Source organism: Cannabis sativa, chromosome 6 (assembly GCF_029168945.1).
Source record: "Cannabis sativa cultivar Pink pepper isolate KNU-18-1 chromosome 6, ASM2916894v1, whole genome shotgun sequence".
NCBI classification, from domain to species: domain Eukaryota; kingdom Viridiplantae; phylum Streptophyta; class Magnoliopsida; order Rosales; family Cannabaceae; genus Cannabis; species Cannabis sativa.
Genome location: NC_083606.1, coordinates 24,615,103 through 24,635,540, shown reverse-complemented (window position 1 = coordinate 24,635,540; position 20,438 = coordinate 24,615,103). Strand labels below are relative to the sequence as shown.

General features: G+C 38.2%; 1 protein-coding gene across 1 annotated transcript; it reads left to right on the top strand.

Moving 5' to 3' along the window:
- Positions 1 to 14,309: 14,309 nt before the first annotated feature.
- LOC133039455 (uncharacterized) lies at positions 14,310 to 15,234 on the top strand. Its single transcript, XM_061118371.1, has one exon. It carries the CDS (start codon positions 14,362 to 14,364, stop codon positions 14,845 to 14,847), a length of 486 nt encoding a protein of 161 aa, XP_060974354.1. The 5' UTR covers positions 14,310 to 14,361; the 3' UTR covers positions 14,848 to 15,234.
- The last annotated feature ends 5,204 nt before the right edge of the window (positions 15,235 to 20,438 follow it).

The following is a 20,438-nucleotide window of genomic DNA, read 5'->3' as shown; positions in this document are numbered from 1 at the left end:
TCCAGGCCTAACCGCCCCGACATGTACAATCTTCACAAGCTCGCTCACGGTCCATCAGCTTTAGCCTTGCCTTTACCTACACATAAACGTAGAACTGTGAGTCGACAGACTCAGTAAGAAAAGCATAATAATACTCATACATAATTCTAACTGCCGTGTCCAACACGATACCGAGTCCCGCTACTGCCGTGTCCAACACGGTACTGAGCCACTACTGCCATGTCCAACATGGTACTGAGTTCTGAACGTTCATAGGGACGGTACTATTGACACGTAACAACTGATCGGTCGAGCCGGTCATACTCCATTTCTTGGTCATACTCCGGCTGTACCGACGTGTTACTATATCCTCCCGATCGGTCGAGCCGGTCATACTCCGCCTTGGTCATACTCCCCTGTACCGACGGGATACGTCAATAGCACCGAACCACCAACCAAGTGTCGGCTGATCGGTCAAGCCGGTCATACTCCGGCATTGGTCATACTCCTGTACCGACGTGACGGGGTTGGATGGTTCGAAGCCAACATACATATCTAATGTAATCTAACAGGCTTCCTACATGCACGCTAAACATGTAATCTAAATATGCATCTTTGTTATACTAATCTTACACGGATTCCGAATTCGGGTGTGGTCAGCATTTGACTGTAGCCGACGGCGGATTACAGGCTCCTAAACCATAAAAATCACAACACTATAAGTGACACGCTAAATCACTTCCCGGGGACTTAAACTAGGAACTAAAAGTTTCCCTATCGATAAAAAGCATGGCAATACCCCCTAAAACATAAAAACGAGGAAAAACACGGGTTTTGAAAATTCCCCAACCGGTAGACCGGTTGCCCAACCGGAATTCCGGTTCTTGGAAATTCAGGACCCTCATCCGGAATTCCGGATGCACAACCGGAATTCCGGTTCCTCGCAGGCAGGAACAATAAATTTTTCATATCTTGCTCAAATCAACTCCAAATTACCTCAAACTTTCCAAACCTGTTCTAAACCTCCCCTAGAACAATTCTAAGGCACCAAAACCACCCAGAAATCTCAGAAACGAAAAGTGCCATTGGAGCTCAAGCTTTGAGTTCTAAACTCAAACTTGAGCAAATCCACCTAACATGCATTCAAACTAGCTTGAATCTACTTAAACAAGCATAACTAAGCATCTGCAAACAACAGAAAACCACCACCACAAACACAGCAACCAAATACTTCATTTTCTTCAATAAATCACATTTTTAAGCTAACAAAAATTCCAAACCTTGAACAACACAACTAGCATGCATTAGAACCTAGATAATCCATTCATTTTAAACCTAATTAAGCTTCTGAAAACAACAATTAAACACAACAACAACAAACTCCAAATCTACATGCATTTACTCATCTTTTCATCAAAATTCCAAGAAAACAAAGAAGAACAAGTTCAAGAACCTTACCAACAATTGAATTACACTTAGAATGATTGAAAAGTGTTTGAATTGCTAAGAAAATCGCCCAGCCCTAGCAGCTCACACCAAGCCGAGAGAGAGAGAGAGAGAGAGAGAGAGAGCTTTGAGTGAAAATTTTCTAACTTTGATTTTTTTTTTTTTTTTTTTGATAAAATGAATAAAAAGCTAAGTAATATAAATCAACTCCATTTCAGCCAAATAAACAATGAAATAAACATTTAATTTTCAAATAATAAAGTCACTAAAAGACAAAACACTAATGGGGCAACAAGACCATTTTGCCCTTCCACCTTAAAACCACATAAAAAACACTAAAGGGGTATTTTTGGGAAATTCTAAATTTCCGGCCATTCCCGACATTCCCAATGTCTAAAAACCCGTCCCAAACTAATAACATGCTAAGTTGTGATTTCTACTAAGCCAAACGCCGAGTTCCAAAATACCGGGCACCGGAAATGCAAACTATGAAAACTACTGAATAACATAACCATGCATTTCTGAATTCCATAAATAACAGTAATAAATTATTTAAATAGCTATAAATAATTTTTCATAAATAATCATGATTAACTGCTAATTTCCAAATTAACTAAGCGGGCTTTACAAATTTCACCATGACTTTCACAGAAGACGACGCTAGTCACGTGCACTATCCTATAATGATTCACTTGTTATAGAAGCTTAGATAGCCAAAAGAAGAGTTTCTAGGATCCTCGTGGATAATAGAACCTCAGTAAACATCATTTTCAAAGGAGCCATTGATCTCTTAGAAGCCAACCTGTTACCCTGTGTGATTTAGTAATAAGGCTTCTATGGAGATACATTGATCCTCATGGGCAAGATACAACTTGTGATTACCATGAATGGGGAAGTTCCTTGAAGTAACGCAGTATCCTCCTTTAAGTGTAGCACTTTTTTTATAGTTGATTGTCCTACTGCTTATAATCCTATCTTGGGGAGACCATTTTTAATTGATATCAGAGTGGTGACCTCAGTCTAGCACCTATGCCTAAAGGTCCCCAACAATACCGAAAGCATAGGAACTATCAGAGGATATTAGAGAAGTGGTTTGAGTTGCTAAAACATTTCAACTAGAATTGTACTCATGGTCTGGGAAGGAAGCAACTCTTAAGCCGGAACATCTACCAAACCAGCACTTGGGGTGGTCCTAAAAGATTAGCTTGATCCCCAGGTTGGTGTGGAACGTGTCATAGAACCAATGGAAGAGGTGGAAGAAGTATGCATAGATGACAAATATCCCATCACGGTTATCCAAGTGGGGAAGAACCTGCCTCCTACAGTGAAAGAATAAATCGTTTCCACAATCAAGACAAATAGTGATGTGTTAACCTGGAGTCATTCTGATATGACCGGCAGTAGTTCCAATGTTATTTGTAATGCTCGAAACATAGATCCCAAAGTTGAGTTTGTTTGGCAAAATCGAAGACTTTTAGATCTAGCAAGATAAAAGTAGGAAAAATAGAAGTGGACAAGTTGACAAACATCATACTTCCTCAGGGAAGCTCTATATCACGTTTGGCTTGCCAATACGGTTTTGGTCCCGAAGCCTAACAGGACATGGAGGATGTGTATAGACTTCACAGACCTAACTGGACATGAAGGATGTGTCAAAAAGACTGTTTTCCACTTCCATGCATTAATTTGATGGTTGATGCTACTTCAGGGTTTCAATTGCTAACCTACACGGACGTATACTCTGGCTACAACCAAATAAAAATACATGTGGCTGATCAGGAGCACACCAGTTTCGAAATTGATAAAGGAATCTACTGGTACAAGGTAATGCCCTTCAGGTTGAAAAATGATGGATCCATGTACTGGGGAATGGTGCGCAAGATGTTCAAGAATGTCTTGGGGAAGAATATGGATGTTTACGTTGACGACATGCTGATAAAGTTGAAGATATCCGAAAGTCCTTGCAAAGATCTTGAACAGGCGTTTGCAATTATCCGAGAGTAAGGAATGAAGCTGAACCTAAAGAAATGCATTTTTGGAGTTTCATCAGGAAAATTCCTTAGTTTCATAGTCAGTTCTTGAGGGTTCAAGGTGAGCCTAGAAAAAATCAAAGCTTTTGTAGACATGCCTTCACGTAGGAAGCATAAAGATGTCCAGAAGTTGACGGGAAGAATAACAACACTTAGCTGGTTTATTTCAAAATCCACAAATAAGTGCATACTATTCTTCTACATACTTTAAGGAAACCATAAATTTCAATGGACAGCAGAATGTGAAACAACCTTCTAGAAATTAAAAGAATATCTAGTGAATGCTTATATACTTTCCAAACCAGTTGATATATATATATATATAAAAAAATTATAAATGAACCCTTTTTATTTAATTCTATAAAATAAAAGATAATATTAATTTTGAATGGAAATTAAAATATAAATAACATATAACCAGGTATCCTGTTTTCTCCACCATGACAGAGCAATAGAAATGGACGACATGTGTTCCATATTTTCAATACCTGGGCAGAGGAAAATAAGACATGTCTATGCCGATTAAAGTATGAGAGATGGTAGCTTTGGAGATCAATCTTGTTATGTCCAGACGTAAAGACAATCCTATAATCATAGAATTCAGTCAGAGAATAACAGCAACACATCCTAGTTCCTATATCTCACATTGTAATTATAGATGTAATGTAGTTTCCTATTTTACTTATTATAAGAAAAAAGGAAACCATCCCTCATGTACAAAGTCCCTATAAATAGTGACATAGCCTCTCTATGAATGGGATTGAAAGAATTTCTGTAGAAATATACTCTATAGAGAAAAGAGCGATCTAAGAGAGAAAGTTACTCAGAGATCAATAATAATAGTATTTAAGAGGAAGAACACTTCGTTCCTTCTCTCATATCAATACAATACAAGGGGAGTAGGCTAGTACCATACATACGTGGTCAAACCTCTTTAAAATCGATGTTCACTTTATTTTACTGTTTTTGCTTTCTTTTAATTATCTTACTTAATTGCTTTATTTTTGACCCACTGTCGTTGGCTAGAAGCAAAGTCAATATTTTTGTGCTTTCATTGAGAGAACACAAGTCTTTGTCTTATGTTTTGGTAGGTAAATAGGATGGTTGTACAAACTCGTAGCGGAGGCCTTGCTGATCAGGGCAGCCCAATGGTGACAGATCCCAACACGCAAACTCCCTCAAAACGCAAGAGGACCACTAGGGACCAGCCCCGAGCAAGTTAATACACAACCTCCTACTGTACGGAGTGACTTCTCCTCCAGCTTGGATCACAATTGGTCTACAAGATACTGGGAACACTAGTTCTGCAGCCGATCATTCCACTCCCAGCACTGAGGCTCGGTCCACTACTAATACTAAAAGGCCAGTTTGAGATGACACCGAACTCCAAAATTTCTGAGAGGCACTTGGGCCCATGCAATGCCATAATAACATTTTGCATCATGATTAGGAAGACCTCTGAGCAACCATAAACCTTGCATTTGATGAACAGAGACGTCAATTCATAGAATGGAGGAACCAGGAGATGGAGATTTTGAGGGCTCTGCAGGCAACCATTGATGATTGTGCTAGGCAGTCCACCGTACTGATAAGAATGGCCTACCAAATAACCAATCAACAACTGGATATGGCATCTACTATTCCCTTAAATGGACGATAAGGGTATGTGGTTTGGCATACCGCATAAACTCACAATGGATAGCCACCCAATCCAAGGCCAAAAGTCTAAATTGTGGGCGAAACGGTAGAGGGTCAGATCCTGCCAGTTCAAAGAGATCTTCATGTGACACAGGCCAGTCAATAAGCAGAACAAGTTCATCCACTTGTGCAAGTACAAGTAAAGAAAGTGAAAAATATGGTACAGGGCCTGACCAGCCCAAAACACACTGATCTCAAACTCGACCAGGCACGCGGTTCAGCTTTCTCGCCTGAAATTGAAGTTCTTGAGACACCCCCAAAGTTCAAAATAAAGACCTGGAAAATGTAGACTGGAAAAGAAGACCCTTTGTCACACCTAAATTATTTTGAAATGAAGATGGATCTGTATGGGGTAAGAGGCAATGTACGGTGTAGAATCTTTCTTTCAACACTGATAGAGGTCGGCCTACAATTGTATTTCAAATTGCCTCCAGGAAGATTTAACTCAGGGAATTCCTTCTCATCGGAGTTCCATGCACAATTTTCCTCCTCATGTTAGCTTCGCTCACACTTGGAAGAACTGGTAGAAGTAAAGACAATGCTAAGAGAACCCCTTAGCGCTTATATTCGCAGGTGCATGACCGAAGCCACGAAGGTTAAGCGACTGACTGAAGAAGGAATACTAGCTGCAATACTGGGGGCATTGAGACTTTCAGTGAATTGTGGAAAGACATTAAAAGGCTAACTGTGGGATCAATGGTTGATTTTCTAGATCGATCAGATGGGTTCATTAAGCTCAAAGAAGTTGTTCGACGTGTGGATACTATTGGGCAAAAGAAAAATCAACAATGCACCGCATCGACGGGGATGTCCATCCACAATCCACAATATCCCAATAGTTTGGATTCAAATGGGAAGAGGTCTAACAACAGCAACAGGCAGGGTAATGGAAAGAAAGGAAAATTCACTTGCAATGCTGAGCAGCACCCCAGAGTAAGTGCCTCTAAATTTACATCTTTCTCATTCTTAACAGATGACATAGAGACAATCTACGCGACAACTCAGTCTATGGTGTCGTACAAGAAGCCATCTCCCATGAAAAAATATGTAAGTGAAGCCATATGTCACTATCGCCCGTACCTAATAAGGTACGCTACTAGGGAGAAACCTAACAACAATTTTGATCTATGCCATAATAGGAAATTTCATATGTTAGTGCCGCCCGTATTTTATAAGGTATGTCGGTAGGAAGAAACCTAATAATTGTTTCGATCTATGCCAAAAGAAGGCATTTTCATATCACTGACACTCGTACTTACGCTTGATACATTGCTAGGAATATCGAATCACCTAATTAGGTGAGCTTGTACCTATGCTCGGTACTCGTCATATGTCACTGACTCCTGTACCTATGCCCAGTCCATCGCTAGCCATATTGCATCACCTAATCAGGTGACCCTGTACCTACACTCAGTACTCATCGTATGTCATTAACGCCTGTACCTATGCTCAATGTCACCAGTTATATTGCATCACCTAATCTGGTGAGCCCATATATTATGTCCATAGTATCATCACATTGTCATTGCCTAATTAGAACATCGATAATTTCAGAACTTGTCATGCCATGTGGTACATTATACTTTTCTTACGTCATATTTCACTTCAAGTATGTTGGCTGACCTGCATAAGGTATGATCAATGATCCCGGGCCCTATGTCATAACAATAATAAACCAATGAGTATTTTTCCCAAAACACTACTTAATAGTTTCAAAGGACAACTTAAGGTTTCCTACAAGACCCCGTAGTTCAAATACAATAAAATCAAACTTATATTCTGGCTCTAAATCATGTATCATATTTTAAAGATCATTGCGAGTCTAAAACAATATATAGAACTTCAACTATAGACATCGAAGTGAAAAGTTATGGCAAAAATACGATTCCAGAGTTCTTGCGGCTGCCAGAAACGGTAAACTGGTTGGCCAGAACGGTTGACCGGTTCCCAATCTGTTGATCGGTTTGTTAGGGGCACAAAAGTGTGATTTTCCAAGTTTACACACTCACCGAAATGCTACCAAAACCTGTCCACACCACCCTAAACTTCATGGGACACATATATACATTACATACTACCATATTTACGTAATAGAAACTAAAATCGAGCCCTTAATTTGTCAAGGCCACTAATGTTCAGACTTAAGCTATTTCCAAACTCAATTTTTAACCCAAAATTACCTCAATTTTAGCAAGGAAATATCAAAACTAGTCCAATGACAACCTGAGAACAATCCTATAGGGTCAGAATCTCAATAATTATTTTAATTCATAAAACCACTATATAAAATCAATTGTATTTGACTTAAAATGAAACTAATTCTTACATTAAGCTCTCCCTTTTCAATGACTCGCTATCCTACAACTACCAGAGCCTAAATCGCTAGGTTTCAAGTTGAAAATCGAAGAAAATGGACATGGGAAGCTAAGAGTTTTGTTCGAACAACGAAGGAGGGTTTTGATTTTGTTCATACTGTTATGTTTTAAAAAAAACATAATAATATATAGGCTAATCAAGATTTTTTCCCCCTGAACTTTAACATGTACAAAATGATGCCGCCTGAACTTTTAAAATCGTTAAAAATGCCCCCTAAACTATTGAGACTATTGGATTTAAGGACTTTTTTCCAATTTTAGTAAAAAAGTCTAACATGGATGAAAGTTCAAGGGGCATGATTTAGTAGATTTCAAAGTTCGATGGGCATGATTTGATAGATATCAAAGTCTTGGGAGCATGGTTTAGTACATAAACAATCACTGAAATAGTAAAATTGAACGAAACTAGACAAAAGTCCTTAAATCCAACAATCTCAATAGTTCAAGGGGCATTTTTAACAACCTTAAAAGTTCAGGGGGCATCATTTGGTACATGTCAAAGTTCATGGGGTAAAAATCCTAATTAGCCTATTATATATAATCTTATTGTTTAGATTTCAATAAAAATATTAATAAAAATAATATTATTAATAATATAATAATAATATTAATAAAAATTTTATTATTCATAATTATATTATAATTTCTTAGCCATTAAGAAATCTATATTTTTAGGGCGCTAAGTCAAATCTCACATACTCTTAATTACCCTAATACCTACATTAACAACTTTTCACAATATTCCCATCAATTCTATCGATTAAACTTGTAATGACATTTCTAGCCCCTAATTGAGTCTCCAAGATCGCCAAACTTAAAAATATTTTTATTCCACATATAGCACATATTACATTCACACATGATATATAAAATTTCTGTAATTTTTAAATTACGCTTATTTATTCACTTATAGAAAATTTAAAGTTTATGTTGAACTAGATTAGTAGGATCATAATCCCACTTATTACCTGATTAACCCATAATATAAATATAAACTCTAATTATTTACCATTACGCTTATCAGGATATTACAGAACTGTTTAGTGGAATAATATTATTTATTAATTCCATTATTACTCCGCTCTAAATATTGAATTGTACTATTTGACAACATAGAATTATATTTAAAGAATTCTTAGTTGTAGTGCATTGATGTAATCAATATAAGAAGGTTTTTTTTTTTTTTTTGAACAATAGGAATACTTTTATTCAAAAACAGAGCAAAGATACAACAAAATGCAAACTAAGGCTACAACTACCAACCCTTATCAGCCCTCTATAATACTTAATATATACTTAACCCTTTTCATACCTTTAGCCTCGTTAAGCTAGATTATTCTAGCTCTGACAGCAATTTTAATTTCCCTACCAATTGTCATAACAGACTTACAATACAATTCAAAAATGTAGTAGTTTCTATTACACAAAATCATATAGATTCCTGCTGCAAAGACATCATAATTGTGACATAGAACTTCAAGCCTCGCTTTGTCTTAGAACCCCAATCAATCAGCTCCTTGAAATCCCTCGGCCATTGAAACCCGCCCAGCCATTTTCCAATTTTTGCTACAACATTTCCGGTGTAGATACAGTCCACGAACACATGATTGTGATGTTCTATTTCTCTCTCGCACACCGAACATAAGCTAGAGGAAATATTCATAAACTTGCTCATGTGATCCCTATTTAAGACCGATTGTTGAGGGCCTACAATAAGATGAATCTAAACTTTGGCACTAACAGTTTATTCCAAAATGCTCTAGCATACACAGATTTGGTCGCCACAGTAAATGATTTATAGAATTATTTGCCTTGAATTTTCCCTTGTTGTCAATAAGATTCAAGGTACCTTCATCTGTCAAACTTTTAAGCTTAAGAAGCTTTTTGAAGTACCAACTCATAACCTGCTTAATAGGAATTTCCCATAAGTCTTGGTCATTCAAGTAAGGTATTGATCCATTTATCCCAAAGGTTATCTTGCTTGCTAGAAATTGACTAAAGGTACTTTGCCATCAAAGCTAGATTCCATTTCTTCCCTTTTCAAAACCAAATTCCACCTACGCTTTTAGGAAGGCACACCTTCTCCCATGATGTGAGCTGGAGTTTGCTTCTATTTCCAATAACACCTCAGAGAAAGTCCCTGCAGCATTTGTCTAATGCTTTTGTAATTTTTTGAGGCAAAATGATGAGGGTCATCCAATAGTTTTGAACACCTAAGAGGATAGAATGAATTATTTAAGCTCTACCAACAAAAAAAGAAGTTTCTAGTTACCCAACTTCTTATTAAGTATATCTAGGATAACACTATAATCTGAAGGTCTAACGCTCTAATGCTAAGGCATGCTACAGTGACTTGTTAATTACAGTGCTATCTTTGCTAATCAAAGAACTTTCTCGAAAAATCGTATCAAATTAAAACTTTTATATTGAATATTAAACTTTATAACTTTACATAATCAATTACAAGTACCGGGATCCCGTTTCTAATTTTTTTGCAAAATAAGCAAAATACATAATCCAGGTCGCACAATGACTACAAAATAATAATCCCAGATGTCTCGCGACATAACACTCAGGTCACGCCGCCATGACATGTACAACCTATTGGGATTTTATGCCTTAAATAAAACCCATTTCAATTTAATCTGATTTGTTATCAATAGAAGTTTAGAAGTCATTTATATTTACATGTAGTTTTTATGTTTATGGTTTAATGTGTACAATATCTGTTAAATCCAGAACATATAGTTATTCAAAATTACAGTGTTGTCAACACATTAGAAGGTAATTGTGATTATATGCTTCAACAGATAATGTCCCTTGATTCATCAGTGCACTAGATTTATAATGATGTGATTGTCAGCGATAAAGTATACTTACACCTTGGATAAGTGTTATGCTCTTTCTAGAACATTGGCAAAGTATGCCAGTTTTGGATGTATTGAGTATACATTGGACTGCGACCGATATTGTTCTTGGTAAAGATATTATAATCTTACCGTTGTATCTTTCTAAGTCAATATCATTGGTTGATTTTAGATCAAAAGATCTCAATCCTGACATGGTTAGGTTCGCTCTCAGGAGTGTTATTTGTGTTCTTTGATTTGTTAATTAAGCCTACCTTTTGCTTCGGGTAATACGTACATTTTGGGAACATGATAATACAATTGAGTGGGAGTGCTCAACATAGATATGGAATCTATAACTTGTATCTGGACATAGAAGTGAAAAGATTATTTCCTTCTAGCTTGGCTTAATAGAGATAACTGGAAGAGCTCTTATTTCAGTAATTATATTATCTTACTGAAATATCATTTATAGGAAGCTAAGTTTTTTAAAGATAAAATACATTGAGGGGTGAAACGTTAAATTTATCCATACTCTATGAAAATCATCTATAGAGGATATTTGATTATTGGGATTAGAACGATGGTTAAATATTTATAGCGTATCTATATCGTGGAACTTATAGAGCGTTCTATATAACTGAGGGTGCAATTCCATGTTCTATAGATGTTCAATGAGGAATTAATAAGTTAGAGAATTTACTTAGTAAATTCTAGATCTGCTTATTGGAAGCTCGGTTAGATAGGCCCATGGTCCCCACACTAGTTGAGACAATACTACTTGTAAGACTCAGTTAATTGATTTTAATTAATCAATTATGATTCTAAAATTACACTATGTCTAGTTTATGAATTTTCACTAAGCTAGGCTTAATTGTGAAGAAAGAAGATTCTAGGGTTTATTTATTAATTGAGAGACTTTATTAAGCCTAATTAATAAATATATTAAATGGGAACTTTATTTGATAATTAATTTTAATTATTGAATAAATAGTCTTGGCATTTAAGAGGTCAAATTGGAAAATATGACATTTTTGAGAAAAATAAGATAAATAGTTTAAAAATTGCAAAATTGCAAAGTGGTGGGCCCACATCAAAGGTCGACCACTTATGCTTTATTTTACCATTTATTTATTAATTTTTTAATGCAAAATAATTTGAACCTAAACCTAGATGGATTCCTATAAGTAGATAGTGATGGTCTCAAATTAAAAGATGATGCCTTCAAGCCTTTCAGTCAAATTTTGAGCCTTCTCTTCTCTCTCTATTTTTGAATCCTTCATCTCTCTTTCTCTCTTCAATTTCGAAACCTATAGTGATAGAGTACATGCCTGCTATAACAAGTTGGTACTCAATCATAGTGTGTGAGACTGTGAAGAATCCAAATCAAGTGAAGGAGAATCGGGCTTAGATCTTGGTGATACTCTGCTACAAAGGATACAAGGGTTAGAGATTTGAGCGGAAGGAGTAATTTAATTCCGCTGCAACCAATGTAAGGTTTCTTAAACTTTATATGTGTTTAATTTACATTGTTTTAGAAATTCATATTTAGGATATTTCCAGGGAACCACTAGCGGGACCGGAGCATGTCCCAGTGGTTCGAGAATTTCTGGATGTGTTCCCAGAAGAGTTGCCAGGGTTGCCACCAAAACGTGAAATTGATTTTGAGATTGATTTAATACCAGGAGCTGAGCCTGTATCGAAAGCTCCCTACAGGATGGCACCTGCAGAGCTGAAAGAGTTAAAAGTTCAGTTACAGGGAATGATGGATTTAAAATTTACTAGACCTAGCACTTCACCTTGGGGTGCACCAGTTTTGTTTGTGAAAAAGAAAGATGGAACGTTAAGAATGTGTATAGATTATCGGGAGTTAAACAAATTAACAGTGAAGAACAAGTACCCTCTGCCAAGAATAGATGATTTATTTGATCAATTGCAGGGTAAAACTGTCTTTTCTAAAATTGATCTTCGATCTGGTTATCACCAACTGAGGATTCGAGAGGAGGATATTCCCAAGACAGCTTTTCGGACCCGGTATGGTCATTATGAATTCCTGGTAATGTCCTTCGGATTAACAAATGCCCCGGCAGCATTTATGGACTTGATGAACCGAGTGTTCAAAGATTTTCTGGATGATTTTGTTATTGTCTTTATCGATGATATTCTAATTTATTCAGACTCGGAAGAGACTCACGAAAGACATCTTCGAATGGTATTACAACGTCTCAGGGAGCATAAGTTGTATGCCAAATTTAAGAAATGTGAATTTTGGTTACCTCATGTGAGTTTCTTGGGGCATGTGGTGAGTAAAGATGGTATTTTAGTGGATCCAGTAAAGATTGAAGCAGTGCGTGACTGGCCTCGACCTAAATCAGCAACTGAAGTTAGAAGTTTCCTGGGGTTAGCAGGGTATTACCGAAGATTTGTTGAGGGCTTTGCAAAGATTTCTACGCCTTTAGCGAGTTGACCCGAAAGAATTGTAAGTTTGTTTGGACCGACAAGTGTGAAGGTAGTTTCCGTGAATTGAAGCAAAGGTTGATTACCGCTCCTGTGCTAACCTTACCAAAAGGTGACGAAAAGTTTGTGATTTATTGTGATGCGTCCAAACAAGGGTTAGGTTGTGTTCTTATGCAGTCAGGGAAAGTGATTGCTTATGCATCCAGGCAATTGAAGGAGTATGAACAACGATATCCTACCCATGATATTGAATTAGCAGCGGTTGTCTTTGCACTAAAAGTTTGGCGTCACTATCTGTACGGTGAAAAGTGTGAAATTTATACAGATCACAAAAGCCTCAAGTACTTTTTCACTCAGAAGGATTTAAATATGAGGCAACGACGATGGTTAGAACTGGTCAAAGATTATGACTGCGAGATTCTCTACCACCCTGGTAAAGCAAATGTGGTAGCGGATGCTCTAAGTCGGAAAGGACCAGGGCAAGTTTGTGAACTAAAGGAAATCTCAGCCAAGTTGGCTGAGGATATGACGAGAGCGGGAATTGAATTTGTAATTGGAAAACTTGCTAATATCACCATACAATCTAATCTATTGGAAAGAATTAGAGTAGCCCAACAAGGTGACCTTGAGCTACAGGGACATAAGGAGAAGTTAGAGGCTGGATTCGCAAGAGACTTTTCATGCTTATCTGATGGGTTGTTGCGATACAAAAGCAATTTGTGTCTTAGGTTGATAAAGAAATCAGGCAAGAGATTCATGATGAATCTCATACTACACCGTACTCCTTACACCCGGGAACAACCAAGATGTATCATGATGTGAAAGCTTTATACTGGTGGCCGGGTATGAAGAGGGATATTGTTGAATATGTGTCGAAATGTTTAACCTGTCAACAAATTAAAGCAGAACATCAAAGGCCGGCAGGTTTGCTTCAACCTCTAAAGATTCCTGAATGGAAATGGGAAGACATCACCATGGATTTTGTGGTGGGATTACCCAGAACAGTAGGGTATTATGATTCTATTTGGGTGATAGTGGATCGATATACGAAGTGTGCTCACTTTCTCCGGGTGAGGACAACGTATACAGTGGATCAATATGCTGATTTGTATATTAAAGAGATAGTTCGACTTCATGGTGCCCCAAAGTCGATAGTTTCAGATCGAGATCCAAAATTTACATCCAAATTCTGGGAAAGTTTACAGCAAGCAATGGGTACTAAGTTGAAATTCAGTACAGCTTTTCATCCTCAAACCGATGGTCAATCTGAAAGGACTATCCAGATACTTGAGGATATGTTGAGAGCATGTGTAATGGACTTTGAAGGTTCTTGGAACAAGTACCTACCTCTGATTGAATTTTCTTATAACAATAGTTATCAGAGTACCATTGGCATGGCTCCGTATGAGATGCTTTATGGAAGGAAATGTCAATCACCTATTCACTGGGATGAAATTTGGTGAACGTAGGTACCTTGGACCTGAAGCTGTCCAAAGAACGAGCGAGGCTATTGAGAAGATTCGAGCTCGTATGCTTGCTTCCCAAAGTAGACAGAAAAGCTACGCAGATCCAAAGCGTAGAGATGTTGAATTCCAAGTTGGGGATTTTGTTTTTCTTCGGGTGTCCCCAATGAAGGGAATTCGAAGGTTCGGGAAGAAGGGAAAGTTGAGTCCCAGATTTATTGGTCCATTTGAGATTCTTGAGAAAGTAGGTCAGGTAGCTTATCGGTTGGCTCTACCTCCTGCTTTATCTGGAGTTCATAACGTGTTTCATGTCTCGATGCTTCGGAAATATGTATCTGATACAACTCATATTTTAAGTTATGAAGACATCGAGCTCCAAACCGACCTGTCATATGAAGAACAACCGGTACAGATCTTAGACAGGAAAGAAAAGGTATTACGGAACAAGACTATTCCACTAGTTAAAGTGCTGTGGCGGAACAGTAAAGTTGAAGAAGCGACTTGGGAGTTAGAGTCGCAGATGCGGGAGTTGTATCCCGAGCTTTTCAGGTAAATTTCGAGGACGAAATTCCTATAAGTGGGGGATAGTTGTAATATCCCAGAAAATAAATAATATTTAAATGGACATATTTTATTAAATATGTAATTACTTGGAAAATGAAGTAGGATTATGATCTTACTTAGATGAATTTTTTTAGAAATTAATTAATGAAATACGTTATTTTGGGCCCGGTAATTGTGGAAATTTAGCTATGTGGTTAGCAATGTCACGACATTAATGAAAGAATTATTTTGAGAATATCCCGGATTAAGTTAGAATTTTATTAGAATGTCGGATTGGGGAATTAGTAAAATTACCAAAATGCCCCTAGGTTATAATTTTAGTTTAAGTTTTTTTTTAGGGTAAAATAGTCATTTTTTTTATGTGTGACTTTTTGACCTTTGATTCTTAGTGGCTGTTTGTTTTTTTTTTTAAAAAAAAAAAAAAGAAAACCTTTATTTAAATAACTTCCTTCCAAGGCAAGAAATCTTTTTTCAAAGAAAAATCACAACTCCAAGCTTCTCTTCTTCTTCTCCTTCTGCCGATCTTTGAAGCTGCTGGAAACCAGGGGAAAACTCATTTATTTTCTTTAATTTCTTGAGCAAATCCTAACCCTAGAAGCTAGCTAAGTGGAGGTATGATCCTTCTTCTCTTCCCTTAATGGATTTCCTTGAGTTTAGCTAGGTTTTGGTAAGGTTTTCTTTAAATCTGAGTTTGGGGTATAAACTGAGGTTAGGGTAGGCTCTTAGGGTTGATTTGAAACTTGTTTGAATGAAGATTGAGTGAGTTTAAGGGCTGTTCAATTAAATAGGTGTTGAAAGTGATGTCTTTATACAAATTGTCAAGTGAGATGTTGATTTTGAGTTAAATGGTGAATTGTGATTAAATGATGTGTTGAATATGTTGTATTTGGTATATTGAAGCGTTACGGAAGTGCAAATTAGGTACGAAATGGTTTTGGTTCGAGCTTTGGAGGAGAAAAACCGAATTTTTCTGGTCCGGCAAAGAACCGGTCGACCGATTGGTTCTGCCGTATCGAACCTGTCGGCCGATTCTGACGGGGAAAAATTCTCGGGTTTTTCTCTGAATCGTGTTTAGCTCGGGGTTGAACCTAGTACCTGCCTTTGAATAATTTTGAGTTATTTGAATTATTATATAGGTGGTGAAGCCTAAGTCTAATCGATTTTAAAATTAGGGTTTTAATCCGGAATATTATGTTAAGGTATTTATTGTGTTTCAATTGTCGTGACATAGGGGTAGGGATTGCCTAGCTTGTTTTTCCACCCAGGTCGGCCATATTCTTGACTCCTGAATTAAGGTAAGAAAAGTGGTAAGCACCGTATGTGGTTAAAAATCAATGAATGAATGGAGGTGACCTTAATTATTATCATGATGTTGATTAAAGCTTATTAAGCCTAGGTTATTACCTAGGGTTGGAAACGGTTATTACCGTTATGAGTAATTACTCTTGAAACCGCGGTTAGGTTTCTTACTTATCGTTTGCTTTATCGGGCAACGATAGTGACATATTCAGCTCGTATGTAACGAGTGGTAAAAAAAGTGGTACTTTATTAAGTACCAGGAATGTGAGATGTTTAAGGGAATGCTTGTTATTATCAAATAGTGAGTATGCATAAGGGCATGAGATTAAGTTGATAATCATTTTCTTTCAATTATTGTTTTGATCACTTTCTTGCTGAGTCTCTGTGACTCACTGGTGCTTTATGGTGCAGGTAAAGGAAAGGCTAAAGTCGAACAACCATGAGTTATGGTCGCAGCAGCAATGTACATACCAGCCGCAGGCAGCCCAGTTTACAGGATGCTCTATTTTGATTGTATTTTGGAAAAATATAAAGCTTATGTTGTAAAATACCTTGAAACCAGTTTGTAAATATTTTGAAAACAGGGGGACCCCATAAATCATGTTACTTATCTTTTGTTAAACAATTTAAAGGTTGAGTTTTAACTATCAAAAATTTAATTACCCACACTTTTAGTATATTTACATCTTATATAATTATTGGTATTTTAAATAAAGTGCACACACGTGGCGTCCCTGTTGGACAGGGCGTTACAACATGGTATCAGAGCGCCAAGGTTTTTAGATCCTGAAGACTGGTTGATATGTACATTGGCTGCAAGGACCTGATCGACTCATGGTTTAGTAAGCTTTAAGTTAAAAGATAGCTCGTTAATTTTCTGATTACCTGATTATTTGAATTATGTTGATATCAGAATGTTGTGGGAAGGATTAATACTTATCAGTATTGTTATTACTTGGAATGTGATCGCAGGTGTATAGTTATGCACCCAAGGCGGACTGGTAGGGGTGCCCGCGAGCTAGCTGGGCTCGGGGCTGCCGGTGAGGGTGAGAACCCTTTACCACCACCTAATTGGGAACAGTTATATGCTGCTATGCAAGAAACTATTCGGCAGCAGGGTGAGCAAATCAGAGAATTAAGAGAGCAGCGAGCTCAGCTTGCTCTAAATCTTAACCCTGACCCTCCGGCACCTCTTGTAGTGCCACCGGATGCAGGGAATCGCTTGGAACCATTGTATGAGCGGTTCAAGAAGCAGAATCCGCCAGTGTTTGAGGGTGGTGCTTATCCACTCAAAGCGGAGCAATGGATGAGTATGATAACATCCATTTTCGATTTTATGCGAGTTGAAGATAATGACCGGGTCAGGTGTGCTACCTATATGCTACGAGATGATGCCCGTATTTGGTGGGAGATTGTATCTCAGGGCCATGATCTGAATAATATTACCTGGGAAACTTTTTGGGCCTTATTTTTTGAGAAGTATTATAATGAGTCTATTAAGGCAGCAAAGGCAGAAGAGTTTATACGGTTAACTCAGGGTAGTATGACCGTGACAGAGTATGCTACTAAGTTTGATCGACTGGCAAAGTTTGCCTCAGATGAGGTGGCTACTGAAGCTGCTAGAAAAGCAAAGTTTATCCGGGGGTTGGATGAACACATCGCCCGGGATGTGATTGTTGCTTCTAAACAACCGGGGGTTGCCCGAACTTATGCTCAGATAGTTGAGTTGGCTTTAGTTTCTGAGGGTGCAGAGGCTCAGATACGAAAGAAAAATATTGCCAGAAGAGATTCATGGAAGCAAACAGCGAGTCTTGGTTCGGGTAGAGTGCGATCTTGGTGACGCGGGGAAAGACCTAGTGAAACATCAGCAGCAGGCCCAAACAAAAGATTCCACGGTAACCAAGGTTTCCGTCGTAGTGGGAATGAAAACTGGCGGACTTTTCCTGAATGTCCGAGGTGTAAAAAGCATCACCTGGGCGAGTGTCAGGCTAGGGCCTGTTTCCACTGTGGAATGGTGGGTCACATGAAGAGAAATTGTCCACAATTGCTACGGTTAGAGCAAAAGAAGGATGATACACCCGCTCCTGCCCGAGTATTTGCCCTGACTCAAGCTGAGGCTGATGCTGGTCCTTCTACTGTGACAGTCGGCTTTCGTTGCTTGGTACTTTATTGATTTGTGTTAATTGATTCGGTGCGACGCATTCTTATATTTCAAGTAGAATAATTGAGCGGTGAATAAACCTAGTGATGTGCTTTCTAGAGGTTTTGGAACCTTGTTGCCCTCTTGGGGAGTTGGTTATCTCCGGCGAGGTGGGTTCGATCCCTTCCGGTGTTTGTGGAAGGAAGAGAGTTATCGAGTTGATCGATAGAATTAAATACGGACGATTTTGATGTTATTTTGGGGATGGATTGGCTTGCTAAATACAACGCCACCATTGATTGTAAAAGAAAGATGGTAACTTTTCAGCCTGAGGGCGAGGACCCCTTTGTATTTGTGGGTAAGATGCAAGGATCTCGGATTCCCTTAATTTCAGCCCTTAAGGCAAGGGATTTGTTGTGTGAAGGGTGCATTGGTTTCTTGGCAAGTGTTGTGGATATTTCCAGGGAACCACTAGCGGGACCAGAGCATGTCCCAGTGGTTCGAGAATTTCTGGATGTGTTCCCAGAAGAGTTGCCAGGGTTGCCACCAAAACGTGAAATTGATTTTGAGATTGATTTAATACCAGGAGCCGAGCTCGTATCGAAAGCTCCCTACAGGATGGCACTGCGGAGCCGAAAGAGTTAAAAGTTCGGTTACGGGGAATGATGGATTTAAAATTTACTAGACCTAGCACTTCACCTTGGGGTGCACCGGTTTTGTTTGTGAAAAGAAAGATGGAACGTTAAGAATGTGTATAGATTATCGGGAGTTAAACAAATTAACGAGTGAAGAACAAGTACCCTCTCGCCAAGAATAGATGATTTATTTGATCAATTGCGGGGGTAAAGCTTGTCTTTTCTAAAATTGATCTTCGATGCGGTTATCACCAACCGAGGATTCGAGAGGAGGATATTCCCAAGACGGCTTTTCGGACCGGTATGGTCATTATGAATTCTCGGTAATGTCCTTCGGATTAACAAATGCCCGGCGACATTTATGGACTTGATGAACCGAGTGTTCAAAGATTTTACGGATGATTTTGTTATTGTCTTTATCGATGATATTCTAATTTATTCAGACTCGGAAGAGACTCACGAAAGACATCTTCGAATGGTATTACAACGTCTCAGGGAGCATAAGTTGTATGCCAAATTTAAGAAATGTGAATTTTGGTTACCTCAGGTGAGTTTCTTGGGGCATGTGGTGAGTAAAGATGGTATTTTAGTGGATCCGGTAAAGATTGAAGCGGTGCGTGATCGCCTCGACCTAAATCGGCAAGCGAAGTTAGAAGTTTCTGGGGTTAGCGGGGTATTACCGAAGATTTGTTGAGGGCTTTGCAAAGATTTCTACGCCTTTAACCGAGTTGACCCGAAAGAATTGTAAGTTTGTTTGACCGACAAGTGTGAAGGTAGTTTCCAGGAATTGAAGCAAAGGTTGATTACCGCTCCTGTGCTAACCTTACCAAAAGGTGACGAAAAGTTTGTGATTTATTGTGATGCGTCCAAACAAGGGTTAGGTTGTGTTCTTATGCAGTCAGGGAAAGTGATTGCTTATGCATCCGAGCAATTGAAGGAGTATGAACAACGATATCCTACCCATGATATTGAATTAGCAGCGGTTGTCTTTGCACTAAAAGTTTGGCGTCACTATCTGTACGGTGAAAAGTGTGAAATTTATACAGATCACAAAAGCCTCAAGTACTTTTTCACTCAGAAGGATTTAAATATGAGGCAACGACGATGGTTAGAACTGGTCAAAGATTATGACTGCGAGATTCTCTACCACCCTGGTAAAGCAAATGTGGTAGCGGATGCTCTAAGTCGGAAAGGACCAGGGCAAGTTTGTGAACTAAAGGAAATCTCAGCCAAGTTGGCTGAGGATATGACGAGAGCGGGAATTGAATTTGTAATTGGAAAACTTGCTAATATCACCATACAATCTAATCTATTGGAAAGAATTAGAGTAGCCCAACAAGGTGACCTTGAGCTACAGGGACATAAGGAGAAGTTAGAGGCTGGATTCGCAAGAGACTTTTCATGCTTATCTGATGGGTTGTTGCGATACAAAAACAGAATTTGTGTACCGGTTGATAAAGAAATCAGGCAAGAGATTCATGATGAATCTCATACTACACCGTACTC

Bases quoted from the DNA above. Each gene is read 5' to 3' on its own strand.
- LOC133039455 (XM_061118371.1), top strand. From the start codon at position 14,362: ATGCTTGCTTCCCAAAGTAGACAGAAAAGCTACGCAGATCCAAAGCGT.